General features: G+C 35.2%; 1 protein-coding gene across 2 annotated transcripts in view; it reads left to right on the top strand.

The window, feature by feature from the left end:
* Window positions 1-21182, top strand: part of ANKS1B (ankyrin repeat and sterile alpha motif domain containing 1B) — a 409696-nt gene that overhangs the window by 130332 nt on the left and 258182 nt on the right. For both annotated transcript variants that reach the window (XM_090140258.1, XM_090140254.1), the window contains exons 11-12: window positions 6730-6866; window positions 17930-18110. In XM_090140258.1, the coding sequence (XP_089996384.1) occupies window positions 6730-6866; window positions 17930-18110 (318 nt within the window). The remainder of the gene's footprint in view (window positions 1-6729; window positions 6867-17929; window positions 18111-21182) is intronic.

The following is a 21182-nucleotide window of genomic DNA, read 5'->3' as shown; positions in this document are numbered from 1 at the left end:
TTAGATGTGTAAAGATGTAAATCTTTAGGAGTTTCAGAATTTAGTACGTATATGTGTACATATGTATATAAATCATTAGATGTGTAGCATATCATGTAGTTCTAGATTCTTCAGTTACAGTGGAAGACTACTGATTAAGTGTGTGCTCCATTGTGAAGATTTATTTCTGAGTGGAAATCTAATTATAAGAATATTTCTGGATATGGGAATTGTTCTAGTTGGTACTGGTATATTGGTATCTGCCTAATAGTTAATATGGAGCAGTTTTTCATCACAGTGCCTGGATAGTGGGGTGGAATTTTAGGTGAAACAGTTATGCTGAACTGTGGTGGTATGGTCTATTCCCATCCATTAAGGCATTTTTCTATGTTTAATGTACCATGTGACAGAAGTCAATTATCCACTGACTACTGATATCATACAACACAGTAAAAGGCAAAGTTCCCAAGGCATGCTTTCTTGACAGTTTCAGTTAAACAGATAGTATCTTTGTGATTTTGTCTGACACCATAATAGTGATAATGATAACCCATAACGATTATTGAGTCTAACTCCTGGCTCCACAGAGGATCACCCCAAAATCGGACTGCATGGCTAAAATAATGTCCAGATGCTTTCTGATCTCTGGCAAGCTTAATCCCATGACCACTTCCCTGGGCAGGCTGTTCCAGTGCCTGACCCCCATCTTGGTGAAGAAGCTTTTCCTGAGATATCCAGCCTGAACCTCCATTGTCGCAGCTTCAGAGTTTGTTTTTACAGTATACTAGAAATGGTAATAGGAACTACTCGCATTCACCTCTTTTGTTGACCTGCTTTCCAATAAACTTCAGGAAAAAAGAAGAAAACAAAAACCAAAAAAACTTTCAGTAATCTTTTACCATAATGCTACAAACAACTCATTTGCATGAGGACTTTTAAGAAAAAATGGTTACAATTAGTAGGAGTATGGAGTTGGGATTCGTCAGATGCGGTTCTGGTTGTTGATTCAGTTGTCAATACATAACTGTTCACTGAGCTGATGCTATTGAAATTCCGTTGTTAACTTTGCTTTGGCAATTTAATCTTGTCTTACTTGCATACAAAATAAATGCATGAGGTAGCTTTCTAGACTTCAGAGCTAAAGCATACTTTATCAATATTATCAAAGAAATTTTCCTTCCTTCTAGTTTCCGTGCTCCTCTGGCCCAATATTTCTTCATGAAAATTTATCTATCCAAAATTGTAATCTGCATTAAATGGTTTTCATTGATTTAAAGGGGAATTTTATTAAATTGCATCTGTATTTAGAGAAATCACATAATGTGAATCTAAAGTTAAGTTTCTGATTGGCTCAGAGTTTTGAGTAAAAATTTACTGCCTTTTCATTGGAAAGCAATTTAGTTACCGATATATGAGCTCAGAAATTTAACATTAGGCCCTGAATTTCTTTTTCAAAAATCAGTCTTACTAAATAGTCAGGTATAACACAGTATGTAATGGACTTTTTTTAATTTTATTCAGAAATTCTTTCACTGAGAGACTGCATTGCAGATGAACCATGTAAAGGCAGCAACAGCAGACCAACTTTTAGTTCTGTGCAAAGATTGGTTATGATGTTAAATCTTATATAACATCTTTTTTATTAGATATGATGATAATGAACCTTCACAATTAAAAATATTGTTATGAACAAGACTAATTACATAGTTGCTCCAGAAGTAATGCCTCCAATTTATTTCTATGGAAACTACAACAGATACAAAGAGCACAATAGCACTATGCCAGTGATAAACATGAACATGCATGCCTCACTTGTAAAAATCTGCACCAGCAGAGCGAACACACTGTTTCACAACTGCTTTGATGTTGCATTGCAAGGAAAACGTTGCCCATACAGTTTTTCATCAGCTCAAGTGAGAAGGCCCCAAATCTAGTCTATACAACATGTGTACTAGTCAAGCCAAGACTGGCAATGTGCTTCATTGCCTTCAGAGTGGTATGGGGCCTGGCATGTTGCAAGACAAAGGTTGTCTTCTTCTTTCACTTGATTCTGAAAGTTTGCACCTTCAGTTTGGTTAGTGTCATGATGTAATGATCAGAATTGATGGTTTGTCTGAGCTCTAGTAAATCCTGAAAGATCACCCCTTTCCTATCTCGAAATACAGAGCACATCACTTTACCTACTGAGAGATATGTCTTAAACTTTTTCTTCAGTGAAGAATTCATGTGTTGCCACTCACAGACTGCCGTTTTGACTCTGGCTTGTAATGGTGACACCGCATCTCATCACTCATAATGATGCAATCCAGGAAACTGTCACCTTCAGCCTCATATTGGTTCTGTTGGTCCTGACAAACAGGCATATGGTGCACTTTCTGTTCTTTTGAGCATTTGTGGGACCCACCTGACACAAACTTAGTCGTATTCCAACATTGCCACCATCATTTCCAATGCTTTGAAGCCAATATTCAGCTGTGTACACAATTCCATTGTCATAATCCACAGATTCAGTAACATGAGCTGATTGAGACACTCTTCATTTCGTGGTGTGACAGATATGCATGGGCATCCAGAACATGGCTTGTTTTTCACATCACTGTCCCCAAGGCTGAATCACACCACCCACCTCCTCACTGTGCTCACGTTCACTGTTTGGTCTCCAGAAACATTCAGCAAGCACCAATGAATGTCAATGGGTGCAATTTTTTTCCTCATGGAGGAATTCAGTAACACACCTTTGCTTCATACGCACTTTCTTAGCAGATACCATTTTGTCAGACTGCCCCTCTGCTGCCATTTGTCACACAGCAACAAAGTGTAATGGTACATTGTGGGAAGGTTCATCCTCTACTGCTGCACCACAAACATCTGTGCTGACATCATGGGTCAACATAATTAAATAGCAGGTATTATCTTTCAATCAGCCCTTGTACATGTAGAACAAAAAGTGTCTTTTTTCACAATTTGATTATATACGACAGTGTGGTGAAAAAGAGATCTTGTGAGGTGCTTCGCTTGCTGCTTCCTTCCTTCCTTATAACCCTCATAAGTAGATGCTGTAAAAAATAAACATCCCAAAGCAAATGACTTAAAAACTTTTATATTTTTAAATTTCAGAAACCCAATTACATAACCTTTTTCAATGCCCTGAAATTTCTTTTTTGGCTTTTTTTCCAAAGAATATATAAAATAACAATTGATGAAATATGGAATAACAGAAATAGACCAGTAAAAACCTGATCTGAATTTCTCAATTTGTTCAATATTCATATTTTTGTGTAAATGAAATCAATTCACCAGTATACAATCACAGAGTGTATCTCCAATTGAAATATTAGTGTACCTTGAATGTAAGAATATTCTCTTAAAAAGCAGCAGGAACAATGTGATGTTCAACTTCCAAGCAATTATGTTATCAATTGTCATCTTTTTAATGCGTAAGGAAAAGATTAGTGAGAAAAGATAGAAATGCTGTATCTCTTGTCTCTGAAGCATGAGTGTGACCACTGCTGTATATACTAGCTACCTGTTCTGTATATACTTCAGAAACTGGGAGAAGTAGCACACTAAATCTTGATAAGTATTAAGATTTCAGATCTAGAAACCTGTTGAATCCTATGAGAAGACTAAGAATAACCATCTTTTCAGTATATCCATGAGATTTTGGTAAATTTGATGATGGCATAGTAATATTTTCTGTCCTTTAAAACCTTGGCTGACAAATTATTTTGGTTCTTTTGAACACAGGAAAAATAAAATGGTGTATTTTCCTTTCCCTAATTTTCATTTTCTTTGCCTTTAGTATCCTTTTTTTTTTTTTTTTTTTTTTTTTTTAAATCAGAATTGGCTCCAGTAACATTATTCCTGTTTCAGTTTGTCATGTATAATAGAGGCAGGAAGGAATATTATTAAAACATACTGCACTTCAGTAATTTAACTGCCAGATGATCCCTGGAACCTGCTGTTATCTGACTTGTACAGTAACATCTCTTCACTTATTGTAACTTGAGGCTGAAACTAGAAGAGAATGACAGCTCTGTCAGCATTTTGGCCCAGCCTATAGCACCTGTCAGAAACTCAGTACACTAGTTAATCTTCCTTCGGTAAACTTGGTGGGTAAATTCTTTATGTGATGAAAGGATGCACTGAAACTTCCAGTGATACAGTTATGGTTACCTAAAAAAAAAAAAAAAGGTTTCTCACCAGCAAAAAAAGAAAAAAAAAAAGAAAACATAATTATTATATCATTTAATTACAAAAAAGAATATATTTCAATTTATTCTTAATGAAATGAGTACTGTATATGTAACAGGAAAAGTCCCCTAAATTGACTGCAGTAGCTAATTTGATGGTGATATTTTCTGCCTGATGAAACAGGCCTAGGTAGTAAATCATTATCGGCTGCCTAATGGGAAGATCCTACTGTGAAAATAAACAGCTGTCCACAATAGAGAAATTGTTTACAAGAAACCATTACATGTCAAATGCTTTATTCCCTTGAGGGAGTACTGAAGGCCTGAAATATTGAGCAGTTGGATTTTTTTTTCTGGATTGTTTATTTTAAAGAAAAAGATTGTTTGTGCTTTTTTGTTAAGCCTTTTTTTTTTTTTTTTTTTCCCGTTTTCTTTTTTTAAGATTCTAAAAGCCTGATCCTTTTTTATACTACCACTTTATTTCCCTAGGAAGGAAAGACTGTATCTACTCTTTTTTGTGAGTGTGGAATATTATGTATATTTATGCATACACTGTAGCTGAAGAACTTCTTTCTCAGCTTTATCTAGAGAGACATTTAACAGCCCTGTCTCCTCGCATGAATATCTTCCAATAAATCTTCATTCCAAGAATTTCACTTCCAGTCAGTTCCATGCTTCTGAGGTAGAACTGTAGTAGGACCAGCCTTTAGTGACCTGTTATTGAACAGGATCAAGAAGCAGCAGCTTCAGATCCCAGTGGAAAAATCAAAATCTTGTTCATACAAGACCTCTGTTACCTCTGCTGCATATTTAAAGAGTGAGTAAACAAAAGCTGAAGTGACTATTGTCAAAGGCTTAAAACAAATTGAAAAGGTGAGCAAAAAAAAAACCTATTTGTTACCATCAACATCAATCTGTTTTTATAACTATCTGGCCTTTGAAAGAAACATCCATAAAATACTTAACCCAGCTGCAAGACTGCCTGACTTCACTGTAAAGGCTTTCAGGTGCTTAATAGCTAAAGGGCAGGAGTGCTTAAGCATAGCCACGTGGGCTTCACTGTGGAAGAGTAGTGACTGAAACCCACGGACAGCTAAAATACCAGGAAGGTTTTATTCTTCATAGGTTCAGAATCAATCTGTGGTTTATCTGAATCAATCTTTCTGCTTGTTTCTCACAACAGTAAGTAAATAACTAACTACAGTAAGTACTCTTAGCCAGACTCACATAGAACATTCATCCTTCAAGACGTTATTTCTTAGCTTCTTAGATGACACCTGTATCACTGTGTGTCTTGGCAGTACCATAATCTGTTGTTCGGTGTCTCCTAGAACTTCTGTTTAACATTCATTCGCACTGTGAGAAAGGCCTTTTGGGGGTGTCTTCTCATCAAATCCTTATAAAAAATTCTCTAGTTCATGACACTGGAGCTACTTTTGCTTGTCTGTTTTTGTAGTGTATTTGCCCACAGAGCGAAAGGATGGGTTGACAATTCATCTAAACTGCAAATAAATAGGCTTTCAAATGTGAACCCTGTAGGCTCTTAAATATGAGATTTGAATGTAATCAATGTAATGTAGAACGGCAGGTGTTATAGCATATTGAGGCGATGTGTCTTTGTGACCCAGAAAGAAAGGTACTCAGTAAACTCACAAGCTCATAAAGACAACCATGACCATGCACTCTCAGAGGAAAAATTCCAGAATATGAACTAAACCATAATTTCTATAATACAGTTGTAAAAGCACGAAATAATGCAAAGCTTTTGGCCTCCTGCTAAGTCATTCTGGTGCTTGGTTACCATCACAGCTGGGAAGTTATATCTGTGCTCCGAAATGTTTTTCACTAACTTTACATTGTTCTAACTGTATGTAAGAATGACATTCTCGGTCCCTTTAATGGCCCTTCACTGTGCTGTAAAGTGATAACAGCATCACAAAATATTTCTGAACATCTGCTCCTCGTGTACCTGCATGTATGTAGATATTTCCAAGCCAGGTGTAGGTTATCTGGATGAGATGCTGCTAGGAAGTCAGATTGTAGTACACAGCTCTAGGAAGGATGTGGATTTCATCTGAGAAGCTGAGCACATTTCTGTATAACTAATCCTCTCTAATCAGTTATGTTCCTCGTGTTCAGGGAAGTTGTGACTGATGGCTGATGGCATGCTCCAAGTCAAGAATGTGTTTCTATAATTTGTTGAACTGTGTCTTACATGTTAGGAATTGCCAGGATGAGACATGAATTGCATCAAAAAGTCTGTTTTCAAGCATACTTGATAGCACCTGGATTCACAATTAGTAATTCAGAGTAACGAATGTAATATATTTGTGGAGGGTTTTGTATGCTGTATTCTGACTTAACATGGAATAAATGTATGTACTGAAAAAATAAACCGAGATACACAGCACATTCCTTACCAAACACATTTATATTTCAGTAGTGTTTGGAAGTTGAAATAGTGTTTTGAGTAACACTTTGTTTTAAAAGTATTTTTTTTTATTTTAAAATGTATAAAGTATTAGTAAGTTCACATACATTCTATTTTTATTCACAGATAATGCACCTCAGGTAGCAATTACTGCACCAGGATCTGGTAGCCATAGAAACAGCTCTACAGGTCCAACACCAGACTGCTCTCCTCCATCACCAGACACTGCTCTTAAAAATATAGTAAAAGTTATACGTCCTCAGGTAGGTGATCACCATAAGCATCCTGTTAGTTGTATTTTTCATTATAAAAGCTGGATATGATGCACGTATTCTAGGATGTTGTCACTAAACACATATTTACAGATCAAAGATAGATAAGCAGAATACAAAATATTTCTGTACTTAGGAAGCTGTTCTGATAACAGGAGGATAGAGAATATTTTGTGAATGATCTCAACAGTGTACATGTCTATTAGTAAATTATTCTAGCATTAGTCAATTAAATCTTTATGTAACATTCTCTATTTTTATGTACTATTGGTTTTCTTCCAAGGTTATGTTCTATTTTTTCAGCATTAATGGCACATTACCTTTTCAGGTTTTCTTCTCTCTCTATTTACATGATCCCATATATTTTATACATTCTTGACTTTACCTACCTTCTTATGTTGCATTATTTCTCAACTTTCAGGCATTTTACATTTTAATGTATTGGTAAACAGTGTGCTTTAGCACATTGATATCAGGGTGCCACCTTGTAGCTCTTTAAGGAGTACAGTATTTTAAGAAAAGCAGGTCAGGGGGTGCAGACAAATGGTGACATTTGTTATAGTCTGTGGGCCCTAGTGAGATCATACTGTAACAAAATTCTCCCTACTGCACTGTTTTTTGTTTTGATTTAAGGTAGAAGAGCATTTTGTTTTGATTTAAGGTAGAAGAGAAGCTGTCCATATGTCTTAATTTGGAAGTTTTAGTATTTCTCTAGCATATCTTGGGCCTCATCTATGAGCTGTCTTTGAAATTAGTAGTACTTAGAACTGGATTCAGTAGTATGGCAGTAACCTGCATGGAAGAGTTTATTTTAGAATCACGAGATCATGTAACAGCATAGGTCAGCCAGAAGAGATCTCAGGGTACCCTAATTAGAAAGATCTGCCAAATTGAGCTCTGACAACTAGCCACCAAGTTGTAAAATATTATTGGTGTGAATCATTAAAAAAAAAAAGACTTATCTTCCACCCATTTCTGCATTCAGATGCATTTTCATTGCTGATCTGATCTCTGCTGCTGGACCACTTTGATACTAGTGGATCTAGGCTTTGCCCGATCAGTGTGTTGCTGCAACTTATGTGAGATGCAAGCTGATAGATGTGGTTTTTTTATAAGAATTATGTAGAGTTGATTGGTTTGGTACCGCACAAGTGTACGTGTTACAGTGGTGGAGGTGGAACTTCTTTCAGTGCTCATTGGAGCACACAGTTCAGAGAATAAAAGGTAATTGCTGTGTGTACCTGCCATTCCTCTCTGAGGAGTCATTAGCTAGCTTCCTGTGGCTGACAATGTCAATGCACAATAATTCTAACCACTGGCTGGTGCAGACTGTTCCTCTGTGACACTGAAGTAGTTTGGGTTCCACATCCTGGTTTAAATCTAGATTGCAGGAGGTCTAAAATAACTGCTTCATCTTCTTTTCTCTTTTTATAGTTATTTCTTGTTTTGTTTGTTCCCGTAGTCTCTCTGTCCCTCCCACCCGACATCAGTACAGTACTAAAATCCCTCTTTTCCTCTAAGCTGTTTTTTATAGTAGGTGGCAAGCAAACAGAAAGGTATTGGAATAGTGTTGGAACAAGCTGTTGTGTGATAGCTTATTGAAAATAGCAATTAAAAAGCTGTTTCCATCATGATATTGCCAACAGATGGACCCAGAACACTGAATGGTGATGTTCTCCTGTTAGTTAACTCTGAATGGATTCAGCAGGTTCTGGGGAGCTATGTTCAAATTTAAATAATACTATTTACTGACTCCCAGTATTCTCATCACTCTGTAGGACAAAAGCTAGCTATGCAGTATCTATGCTCAGAACTTCACCACACTCACTAATCTCTCTATCTTTTGGGCCTATTACCTACACAGAAAACAACAGGACACATGTAGGCTGGTGCTTAATGTAAGCTGTAAATCTATATGCTTATGTGAACAGAAGTTGAATGCACTCCAGCATTCAAATCCCTTGATGTTTCATCTTTCTTTGTGTGTTTTCTGGTCATTTCTTCAGTGTTCTGAGTATTCTCCCTTTTCTTCTTCTTTTTTTTCTTCTTTTTTTTTTTTTTTTTTTTTTTTTTCAGTTTATCTAATCTCAGCACTAAAGATATCAACTCAGAAATTTAGACAAAGAAGTGGTAGATATTTGCCACGTGATGTTTGCAAACCATTAATGTTAATTTACCTACAGTATTTCATTCCTTTATTCAATGCCTTTTGCATTGTTTTACCTGGAATGCTCTTTGTAGGTTAAGGTAATGGGTTTCTACTCTTGATTGACCTCTCATCACTCATGTAAAACTAATGAACGATGATATACAATACATACAAAATCACTAGTTATCTGTTGTCTGCCAGAATCTTTACACATTTCTAACAAAATAAACAGATTTTAAATAGATGCAAAACAAGGACAATATACATTTACGAAACAGCTGTCAGTCCTTTCTCTTTACTCATTTTTCTCATGCACTCAGCACAGGAAAGTGATAGTCAGTTGGCCAATGAAAGGCAGACTGGGATACTAGCAACAGCTAGCTTTGCACTGGGCAGGCTTTGGTAGCTTGTATGAAACTGCCAGCGGAGGTTTGTCCTTCAACTTTTATTGTTATTTTCAAACTCACATTTATTTTTTTTCCCCACAGAGGGTTGTACATGTAATATTACCCACCATGAGAAAGAACACCATGTTAACTACTCTCTGTGGTATGCATGAGCAGCTGCAGGAAGGACCAAAGATTCCTGCCTTCTAGCAGTAAAGTGAGGGCAGATGGGTGACAGAGAGTAGAAAAAGATAAACCTGGCAAGCTGGGCTTGGAGGCAATGGTATGGGCCACATTTTTCCCCTGCTTTCTTTGGCATGGCATGAAAGAGGATGTGCCAGATCATATGATGGCAGTCATGATGGATTCTGAATATGTTCACATGTATATGCGTTGAACACAGTGGCCTCTCCTCTCTCCTCTTCCAGAAATTCACAGACTAAACACATCTTTTTTTTTCCTAAGAGACTGTCTGTTTTGCGAGTGCTGTTCATCTCTGAGTCAATGGCCACTTGTCATTCTAACTTCTCACCTTTTAAATTCTTCATTTCTTAAATTTGATCCAGCACCTGCATATGCTCCTGAATTTCTAAGGCATTCTTCAAATGACTAACTGTATGTACAGCTTTTTATGTGTAAATGTGGACTGTATTTTATCTATTGTAAATTACTATTTCCCCCATTTTATAGGTGGGAGCAAAGTTCCTGAAAGTGTTGTTTCAGAAATGTAAAGAGGGCTTCTGGTGAAAAGACAAAGGAACAAATAATTTCATCATCTCATTCTTGCTAAGATCTGCAGTGATTGATGTAATTTTTTTTTTTTTTTGTTGTTTTTTTCTGGTGGTTTGATGTATGATCTTTACATTAGTTGTCTGAGAGTTATGATTTTTAATTTATAACTCCATCCCTCCAAACTAAAACCATTCCTGCGTACATGATATCATAAAATTCAGACTATTTTTTGAAAAGTACTGAGTATTCCCAAACCAACTAAAATCAGAATGTATTCTGTGTTCCACAGGTGGCAGGTCTGGATCTTTTTCCTGCATTATGTAGAGTTTTCAAGGCTTTGTAGATCCATTAGGTCTGAAAGCACTTTAAGGTAGTTCATATCAGTCAATAAGTTTAATTCTAGATATGTAGATATTAAAAAAAAAAACTCTCTCTGTTTACTTTTGTTTATAGACCTTTGAAATATCTATGCAAATCTACTGCAAACAATTTGGTATCTTCTCATTCTAATGGTGTTGAAATGAGTGAACAAAGAAACAAATAGGTAAATAATGCTCCCAAGTAGTCTTAAAAACTAAAAGAAAACAAAGAAGGAAGAGATCTACTGTCAGTACATTAAGATGTGATTAGTAATTCATGTGTTCATGACTAAAGATAGGACAAACGTCATAAAATTGTTTTATCTCATGATACTGAGTACCAAGTTAAAAAAAAAAAAAAACAATACATGGTTGGAATTACCTCACAGGATTAATTTTCCTTTTTCTCTATTTTACTATAGAATTAGTGGGTAGAAGATGTATAGCTCCAAAGAGGATATTTTCAAAAAATTTCCTTAGAGCATAACGGATAATGTGTGAATACCTAGTAAAACTTTAACCAAAAGTTATTAAAGAGATGCATTGCAAAATACCTCCTTTGTCATGTGACTATAAAACACAATTCTATTTAGATTATTTTAATTAGAGCTGAGCTAATATGAAAACATAAACATAACTACCCAATACAGAGTACTAATGAAAATAGCAAGCAGTGTATGTGAGTATGTTAAATCATTGTTCAACAATGTACAAGACTAAATTAAGGCACAAGAATGGTTGGACTGGATAATCTTGTAGGTCTTTTTCAACCTTGATGATTCTGTGAAGAATACTCTATTGTAAGGAATATTATTCTTTTAAAATATCACTTCAACATGCATCCATTTTCTTGGTTGAAGCTGGCTCTATACCTGGAAGAATTCTCTTGGTTCAGTTTCCTATTTCAGTGTAAATAGAAATGATACAAATAACTGGACATTCTTCATATCTGAATTCATAATGTTCTGAGTTGGTAAAACACTGAGTGTGAAGATAATGCATGGTAGATATGACACTAGTGAATTAAGTAGCATCAGAGGTCTCAGAACTCTTGAATTCAAGTAATCTATACTGTTAAATTCTTAACGTGATCTCCATACAGCTATGGTCCTGTATAATTCTCTCTCTTGGGCCTAGTTTGATATTTCAGTGGGTGAAGGTCCATTCCCAGTTGACAGTTTTTCTCTTTCTTTGAAGACCCTACTCTGAAAGTTTATTTTCATAGACGGGTGTGAACTAATCTCTGCCAATTGCCTTTCTCTAGTAAATATAATGTTTGGAGAAAGTAATGCATTCAAAAGCTCAAAGCTTAAAGCCTTATTTGTAGTTCTGTGATAGGTTCCAACCAGACTGATAGCATTTCCCTTTGTTTCAGTATAGTACTGGGTAGTTTTGAGCACCTTAGTTACCGAATAATCTTTTATCATCATCAGAAAATAGACCGCATTTTCACACATGCATGCTTTCTGTAGCATGCAACCTAAAAAGCAGTCATCACCCTGACCCTGTGAAATCTGTAATATGCAAAAGTAGCGACATAAGCAATTTTCATAGTCTGTAGGTCAAAATGGGATATTGCTAACAGCTGAAAACTGAGCTGTTTTTTGTTGTTGTTTGGATGGTTGTTTTTTTTTTTTTTTTTAAAGAATACAACAGCCATTTTCCAACTGCTTAAGTGAAAATAACATTTTCTTATCTTTGAAAGCTGGAAAGTTTTTATGGCTGAGGAGTAAGACATTCCTATTATTTATCATATTTATTTTTCACAATTTGGAGCTTATTTCAAGAAATGTTCTCCCAGGATAGGAATAACAGTATTTTCAAAGTTTTGTCACATCTGTCAAAGAAGAAAACCACTGCAAAGGTGTTATGATTCTTATTGTTAGAACTGATACATCTTACAATGCATGGCTGCAACATGTTTGCAATTAAATTGAATGTAGAAAACAAGGTAGATGAGAACTGGGAAAAGAACCATTTTTCCCCTTATTCATTCCTAGTCTCATTTGTCTTCTGAGATAAGACTGGAGGTGGAAGGTAGAAGTGCCTTCACTAATACACTCCAGTAAAAGACATCTAAAGCAGGAGCTAGTGTAGCACACCCAGGGGAGATCAGAAACACAGGAATAGAAAGCACTACACTTATGTTATCAAATCATATCAAATGACTTTCTAACCGCAGGCTTGAGAAAAAAACTGCATGCTTGTGCCATCCTTGAGTGTGTCACTAAGATGATCAAGGTGTGCTGACCATGAGATCATTGTGAAGCATGCAATTACCGCTCGTGCTGGATGGAAATAGTATTATTCCTGAAACTGAAAATCAGCCTACCAATTTTCTAGCACTTTCATAATGCCATTAAAAATTATCTTAGTTTCAAACTGCCTTATGCTATTGGTAGAGAATTTACAATAATAGGAATAAAAAAAGCACAACAGCAGTGAAACCACTTTATTTTTATTATTTATTCTCATGGTTTTATAAGCTCCCTGTTGTGGTTGCTTGGGATGTATTTGTTGCTAGTCACTATGTAATTTCTGCATTCTGCTGTTAGACTAAATTAAGATTTTGAGAAATAAAAGTAAGAATGTAAAGATGAGTTGAAACTGCCTGTATTTTATTTTAATTGTAGTTGGAATTTAAGATGAAATTTTATGAATTTAATAGACTAGATTATCTTGTTTAAAAGGAAGTTCATCTTCAGCTTACTTAACATGGTATTTTGAGACTTGACAGAATAATTGATTCTGGAGTCTGGTTCAATGCAGTCTTTCACATGTAGGTTACATAAATTAATCAAATCCAGATCCATTGTAATTTCTAGATTTTACACTTTCAAGGTACATGATGATCTTACTTTAGATCCTATAAACCAAGTGACTTTTGACAGCATCAGTGAATGAATCAGGCCTGCTGATTTCTGCAGATCAGAACTGAAGTAATTAGAGGCAGAAAAAAGTGAAGAAGCCATCTTTCCACAGGCTTTTAGCAAGAAAATTATTAATGTTATAAGATTTAATGAAGTATATGTGAAACCTCTACAGAAGCTGGAAGAAGATTGGAAAGATATGGGTTTGAAGTGTGGACTGTTCGATGGATAAAGAATTGTTTGGATGGTCATGGCCAGAGGGTTGTGGTCAATGGCTGCATGTTCAGGTGAAGGCTCATAACAAGTGGTTTCCCGCAGAAGGAGTCCATCTTGGGACTGGTCTTCCTCAACATCTTTATCTGTGACCTAGACTGTGGGACTGAATGCACATTCAGCAAGTTTACTGATGACACCAAGCTGAGTGGTGCAATTGATACAACATAAGTAAGGGATGTCATCCAAAGATGGACAAGCTTGAAAAAAATGGGCCCATGTGAACGTAAAAGGATTCAGCAAGTCCAAGTGCAAGGTGTTGCCCTTTGGTCAGAGCAATCCCAGGTACATGCACAGGCTGGGAGAAAAATTCATTGAGAGCAGCTCTGTGGAAAAGAACTGGTGGATTGGAAGTACTTAAAAGGAGCTTATAATCAAGAGGAAGACTGACTTTTTATACAATCTGATAGGACAAAGGAAGATAATTTTAAAATAAAAGAGAGGAGGCTGAGATTAGATATAAGAATGAATGTGTGGAAAGATAATAGTATCTGAATTAAAGAAGGAATGTGGAGAAAGGAAGATTTCTGAGGTGGTACTGAGTTGATCAAAGAACGAGGTGAATAAAACCATCTGGGCAGATACCAAAGTTAGAGATTCATGTGGCTACTTGGCCATACTAACATAGTGCTATGTATATGAGATGAGCCTGGTGGAAAGGGCTGTAGCCTCTTACTTTATTTGGTATGTCTATATTTTCCATGCTAGCTAGAGTTTTAGAATGTGAATTCAATTCTCTATTCTATCATACATTCTCTGCTTGGTATAAACCAGTTGAAATTTTATTTTTACGTTATGTAGGGCAGATGAAATTTAGCAGGAAGAGTGTAGAATTTCTTCAGGCTTTTTGGTTCACAGTGATTTAATGAGTCGCATATCTGTCATTTGATAGAGTTCTGTACCCTGTTTCAGCATCTGTAAAACAGATCTACTAATTCTACTATAATGTAGAGAAGTATTATGAAAAATAATTCTGTGAAGACTGTGATGGTACTCTGTAGGCAAATTCTAGATAAGAAAAGGTGGAGTTACAAGTTTGTATTACATAGTACTTCAAAGTTGGAGAAATGTCCTTTTCTTAAGTGTTTTGAGAAATATTTGAATGTTCCTTTGCATCTTTACAGTGATGCTTGCAAGTCACGGTAACAAAATTTGCATGTAGCTTCCTTCTTGCACATTTAGTAGAAAGGTAAATCAATATGTATATTTTGATGCCCTTTGTGTTTTGCAGTTGTATAATCAATGAATATACAGATGTTACAATTAAGAAATATACACAAAAGTTAGGCTAAACAGGTTATCACACTAAAGAAGAACAGATGGAAAACTTACCCTTGTCCTGAGCTTGCTGAGAAGACTCCAAGGGAGCAAACTGCAAAAGAAATCCTTCCCTAGTGGTAGTCAGCTCTTAGATGGGGTCTAGGAGAAGTGGAGCAAGGCTTCACCCCTTCTGGTAGCACAGGAGAATTGCCTTCACCTGTGCTCCCTGGGCTGACTCATTGCTTGCCTCAGGTGGTCAATCAGAGGTTCAGGCTGTGATTCAGCAGTGATCAAAGTGGCATCTCCCATTGATTACATTCACTATGAAAATGAAAATATTCTTATTGGATCTGATTTCAAAGTTAAATTCTTTTATTGCAGTGTCTTCTATTATTTTTATTGATATATTTTTGCTTTTGTATTGACAGTGTCTTTGTCAGGGTGACTTGATATGTTTTTTAGACTTATTTAGTTGTTTCTATGTCTGTATTAGGACAGTACTGACAAAAATAGAGACCATACAGCTCAAAATAACATAGGAAGAATTTTGTATCACCCAGGTCAGCAGATGGTTGCATGTTAACTTGAAGAAATAGAAAACGTATTTCTAGTTTCCATAATTATTTTTGAAAACTGCTGTAGACTTATTTTATATCACTAATCCATGTCTCCAGAGAAAATCATGGCTATTTATTGATGGATATATTGTTTAGAAGTTATGAGCACTTGCATACTAAAATGAGCTGTAAAACAAGCTTCAGAACAGTTTTTTTTCCCTGAAGGCTTACACAGATGTTCTTGTCAGAGATTTTAAAGATGTTACAATATCATGTAATACTACAGTAAGGTGTAGCGAAACACCTGATCAGCCATAAGTTAGCAGAAAGCTATAGAATGCATAAGATACTGCCATTTTGCTGCTGAGAATGTTTGGAAACCTGAATTGAAAAAGACCTGAGCAGTTGTTTGTGCAGCTGCTTGGGAAAACTGAGCTGGACCACCACTCTATATAGCAACTGTCTTTGTTAAGGAATAACCAGGTTCTTGCACATCACATTAATGGAGGTGACACCATTTCAAATCAGAAGCTGAATTCCTGCAAAACCACAGATGCCGTTGCTCAGGTAAAAGCAAGCAAAAGTTTTTTAAGTGATCACAGACCTTTTTATCTTCTAGAATTAATTAGGGCACTGATGTATTTGTTGTCAAGCAAGTGTGCAGTAAAGGTTTAATTAATACATATGAATATTTTTTTTACTGATCTGAGAGTTATTTTGGCATAGATCCCAAACAATGACTTTTAACCACATTGTTTGGTATTGGAATCTATCCCTGTCCACTGAACTCTCTCATGAAATTAGTAGCCCGTGGAGTCATTTTTTTTTTTTTTAAAGCTATTTTTAATTATTAAAGAATGTAAATCCCTTCAGTAGACAATAATGCGTTCCAGATGAATGCCCAAACTTACCCTTTGCAATTTTTTGTCACTTTTACTAGGACATAGTTAATTTGCTTTGTGCTCAGCACATCGTAAGCGAACAGCATTATACAAATCTGTTCTTTTTCTTGTCTGATATTTTAATAGGAAGTATAAATTTTTAGTGAAAATAGTCTCATTTTGTATTTGTAACATAAGCATTGCAGGTCTCATAACCTAAAAATGAAGTAGACCACAAACAAAACTGAAAATTGCTCCACTGTAATAGACTATATTATAATAGCTAGTTCTAAGTAAGGAATGGTGATCAGCTTCATTGTCTGAGGACGACTGCTCCCAGGACAGTAATTTAGTCTTGAGATTAATAAGTAGCAAATTCTTGACCTTTACAAATATTCTGACCTATTAAACCTACCATGTTAAAATGAGAAGATTAAAGGTCCCTTTACTCTTTTTCTCTATTTATTTGTTTCCAGTTTTAGGTACCTTGGACAGCAATTCCCAAGATATTTTTCACTGTCGTGCGGGGTAAAATATATATAAACAACTGTAGGGATGCAGGACTATTTAGGAGAAGGCACTTAATGTTTCAGGTCATTGAACCTAAAACAGAAAGGAGCATAATGAGGTTGGAATATTATGCATGTGAAGCTAGAACAGTGCTGCAGATTGGCAACAGGCTATTTAGCAAATCATCAGTGGTCTGTGGCTTATAGTCTGTAACTTAGAGCACTAAGGTTATATATATATTAATAAGGAGTGCAGTGCAATGGGAGCAGATCTGTGGAGTGAATAATTTATTCCTGACCTGATGTTCCAACTGAATATATTTCATGGGTTTTACTTTGGACTAGCATTAGGTTGGTCTTTTTGCAAAAGGCCATAGGAAAATGGAGCAACTTTCACTAAATTCTTGGGTGTACTTTATGGCGTAGTTCCAGCCTGGGTTTGTCGAGCTCAGTAACTGTTCTGGAACATGAAGTGAAGCTAGTTCAGAGGTTTACTTTGATAGTATATATTGATATGAACTAGTAAAGATGTATTTCATGAAATTTCATTAAGAAAGTTTGATTCCTCTTTTTTTAGCTAGTATTTTTCTGTTAATCTTTCAGACATTGCAGTCTTTGAATACGTCAGGTAGCCCTTCATAAAGTGAATAGTAGAGGGTGCTTTTGACTAATGAGTGCCAGGTATTATTTTGGAAATGTCTTTATACAGGTGTTAGTAGACTCATTGTTTTGCATGATACATCCAGTAACACAGCTGGTGAAGAGCTCCCTTTCTTAGCAAATGATGATTGCAGTTATTGTGTGCAAGGTTGTAAAACCTTATTTAATTTTGAATTTAATTGTTTAGAATTAAAATATGCTATTAAAGATTAATCCAAATTTTTGAAAGTAATTATCTCTAAATCACTACGGCCTTTCATATGAACTTACTGTTACAAGTATAGCCTTTGGGCCAAATAAAAATCATAAAAAGAGAGAAACCCTATGTAAACGTATTAAATTAAATTAACATTAAATTAATAAAAATAATGCATAAAGTCTGTATTTTTTTTACTCCAAACTTCTATTTTTCTTACAGCCCAAGCAGCGCACATCAATAGTATCTTCTCTGGAATTTCACCGAACAAATCACAGCCATGACTATTTTGAAATCAACTCATCCATTGCTTCTCCAAGTTTTATTTCTACTCCTACAATCAGTCCAGCTAACTATTCCTTTGGATCTCTGGAAGACAGTGCTGAAGAGAGAGAACTTCCAGGTATAGAAAGTTTACTTTGTGTATCATCAGATGTTTATAAAATGATAGATCTGTGCGTTTCAGCTGGAATTGCTTTGTCGTCAGTAGCAATATACATTCGTTATAAATACACAGAATTATTCCTTAAGTTTTTATGTTGCTCAGCAAAGGGGCTTCATCTAACATGACCTATAGTATAAAAGTATTTTTATTGCTGTGCATTGGATTTTGAATAAACCCAAGTTTATCTTACAGCAGTGCAAAGAATTTAGCTAATGTCTGTTTGGAAATTACATTGATTCAGGTCAGCATATTCTAATATGAATTTAAATTGGAAAAATTAAATAGAAATCATGATGTAGCCATCAATTAAGACAGAGAAGCAAAGATTTCTAAGTAGCCTGGCACTGTTTCTGCAGTAGTAATGGGATTAATTACTGCAGAACTTAAATATCTTTATTCCGATGGTATGAATTGCATAGAGTGATAATGTGATTGGAACTATGAGGGTTTGATCTATATAGTGAGATTTACATAATGAAAACATTTTAAAAAGCCTTAAAATCGTTTCCTCACCATGGAACAAAACTTCAGGAGCAAGCATGAATAAAGCATTCATTTAGCTACTTCTGTCCCTTCAAGTTTCATATACAAGTTGCTTTATTTAGGTTAAACCTGTAGCAGAAAACTACAGTGTTTGGGAATGTTTGTGTATTGAAACAAATGTCTTTGACAGCTAGCTTACATGACCTGCAGATAAAGTTATTTCTTTTAAAGGGATGCTGTATGTAAGATATGAATAAAAGTAGATCACTAAAATGAAAAATAAATGTAAATACAGAGATTCAGTACAAATTTACCAGTAGGCTTATGACAAATGGTCTTCAAATGAGGTGAATCCTATACATTTCTGGTTGATAGTGTTGAAAATTTCAAAAGTGGATAATTTGTTGCTTTTATGTGATCATAAAAAAATTAAATTTCATAGTTAAAGAAAAATAATACTTTATTATGAATCTTTTCATGGTTCTATGAATTGTTTTCTTTGAAATAAGCTAAGAATGAGAAATCCAATCTGTGATGATGGTGAAAGAGTTAAAAGTCAGGACGTTTTTGTAGTTCTTTTTTCAAACTGGTTGAGATGTTATCTTTGAAGGTAAAAGAGTGCACCTATTTTAATAGTAATAGCAAGACTTTTCAAGCCTAAATGGAAATAATTAATTTAAATGGTATCTAGGCTTGTTTGGTTCTATCTTTTTTGGGGCTATTTTGTTATTTCTGCTTGAAATTTTCTTCAGTGATCATAATTTTATTTCAATGATACTGGACATGTCCTGATGTTTAAAAACAAAATTAAGAAAACGGAACGAAAATTCACTGCAGTCAGATAAGGAACTTTTCCAGATTTTTGCTATTGCACAGTTCCATTTAAGTTCTTCGTAATATCTGTATTTGTTTTCATTTTGTCTCATTTGGTTATATTTACAATGGATTGCACTCAGTAAGTTCTAATCACTGTGTTTCATTTGTTCTGATACCGGAATTATCTCATGCTTATTAGAACTGTAAGTTTCTAATTCGTTGCTGATTCGATTTATGGGTTGAGTAGAAGCTGATTTTCCTCTTGTGTTTGTCTCTAGAATGTTAAGGAAAAAAAGGAATATGACTGGTTCTGAAATTCTCGGTATTTTTAATCAGTGTTTCTTGAGTACAATTTACTATAAGTAAAATAATATTATTTACCATAAATAAATGAAATAATTGTAGTAAAATTTTACCTCATTTCCCCATCCACAGGCTGTTTATAACCTAGAATCATTTAATATGTATCACAGATCTGACAGAATCTTAGTTGGAATGAAAAGACTAAAATTTTATTTTGCTGATCGTTAAGGTCTTTTTAGCTCCTTAAATGATAAATAATGCTGTAATTCTGCAAGAGGCAAAGGATGTGCATGTGTAAAGAGAATAGCACAATCCAGAAAGAACAGATCAATATTGTCTCTCACGGAAAAGTTGTTGAGGTGTTACTCTCACCAGGACTGATAAAAGCTGAACTTTGAATAATAATGCTCAGCAAGCAGCAGATATAGTGCTTTACTACTGCTTTTTTTAAGTAGCCATGGTTTCAGTGAAAAGTTCCTCATTTCTTTTCCATATCTACAGTGGTAATTACATTTCCCCACGTTTCTTGATTATAATTCTTTGAATTGCCAGACTTATGGAGGAACTGTGCCTTGAAAAAAAAGTTTAGTTCCAAACAATTTAGGATTTCTGTGCAGCTGAGTGTTTCTCTTTACACTGTATACGCAGATGTTTGTGCCTGTCATGATTTTTTAAAAGAAAAAAGAAATGTTATGTTTATTAAGCTTAAGGGACTTCTTGTTCACTGGATAGAAAAACATACTGATGGAAGCCATTTTAATAGTAGCTGCAGCAAGTAGCTTTCCATTGCCTTCCTTGAAACAATCAAAATGCTTGTTATAAGATTTCTAAATTACGAGTTGCCATCTAAATAAGCCATTAGTATTTTATTACTCGATTCTAAGGCTCTTTATGTTTTCCTTAGGAAACCTGGAATGATTCAGTATCATTTGGATGAGTGCAGGAAGAAAAAGCTTCTGTCTAGTTCTAAAATCTTCATAATTTTGCCTCTATTTACAATACAATCTTGTAAATTTTTGTGAATTAGAGAAAATTTCATTTTTAATTTGGGGATAGTAGTTTTACTTGGTGTTTGCTAATTCCCTACTCTGCTGATTCTTCAGTGCTAATTCTCTTTAAATCCTCTGTTTTGAAACAGGACCCCAGGTATTCGTATAATCTATCTCTTGCAAGTAGAAAACCACTAAGTTCTACTGCAGCACTATATTACCCTACTAACTGCATATTGCAATATTTTTTTATTAGTTAGCTGGAAAACAGTCCACATATAACTGTTTGTGCTTTAGCATAGGTCAGATCATCTTGTTAACAGCAGTGTAAACAAAACCATTGCTGTTGTCTGCATGGATTTCAGAAGTTACCTTACTATCAGGTTGCTTGAAGCTAAGTTGTGAGAATATAGATTGTGTTATTTGCTTTGAACTTCTT

The sequence above is a fragment of the Phasianus colchicus genome, chromosome 1 (genome assembly GCF_987193195.1).
Source record: "Phasianus colchicus chromosome 1, bPhaCol1.hap1.1, whole genome shotgun sequence".
Classification (NCBI taxonomy): domain Eukaryota; kingdom Metazoa; phylum Chordata; class Aves; order Galliformes; family Phasianidae; genus Phasianus; species Phasianus colchicus.
The sequence above is the reverse complement of the archived record's forward strand: the minus strand, read 5'-3'. Positions and strand labels throughout refer to the sequence as shown.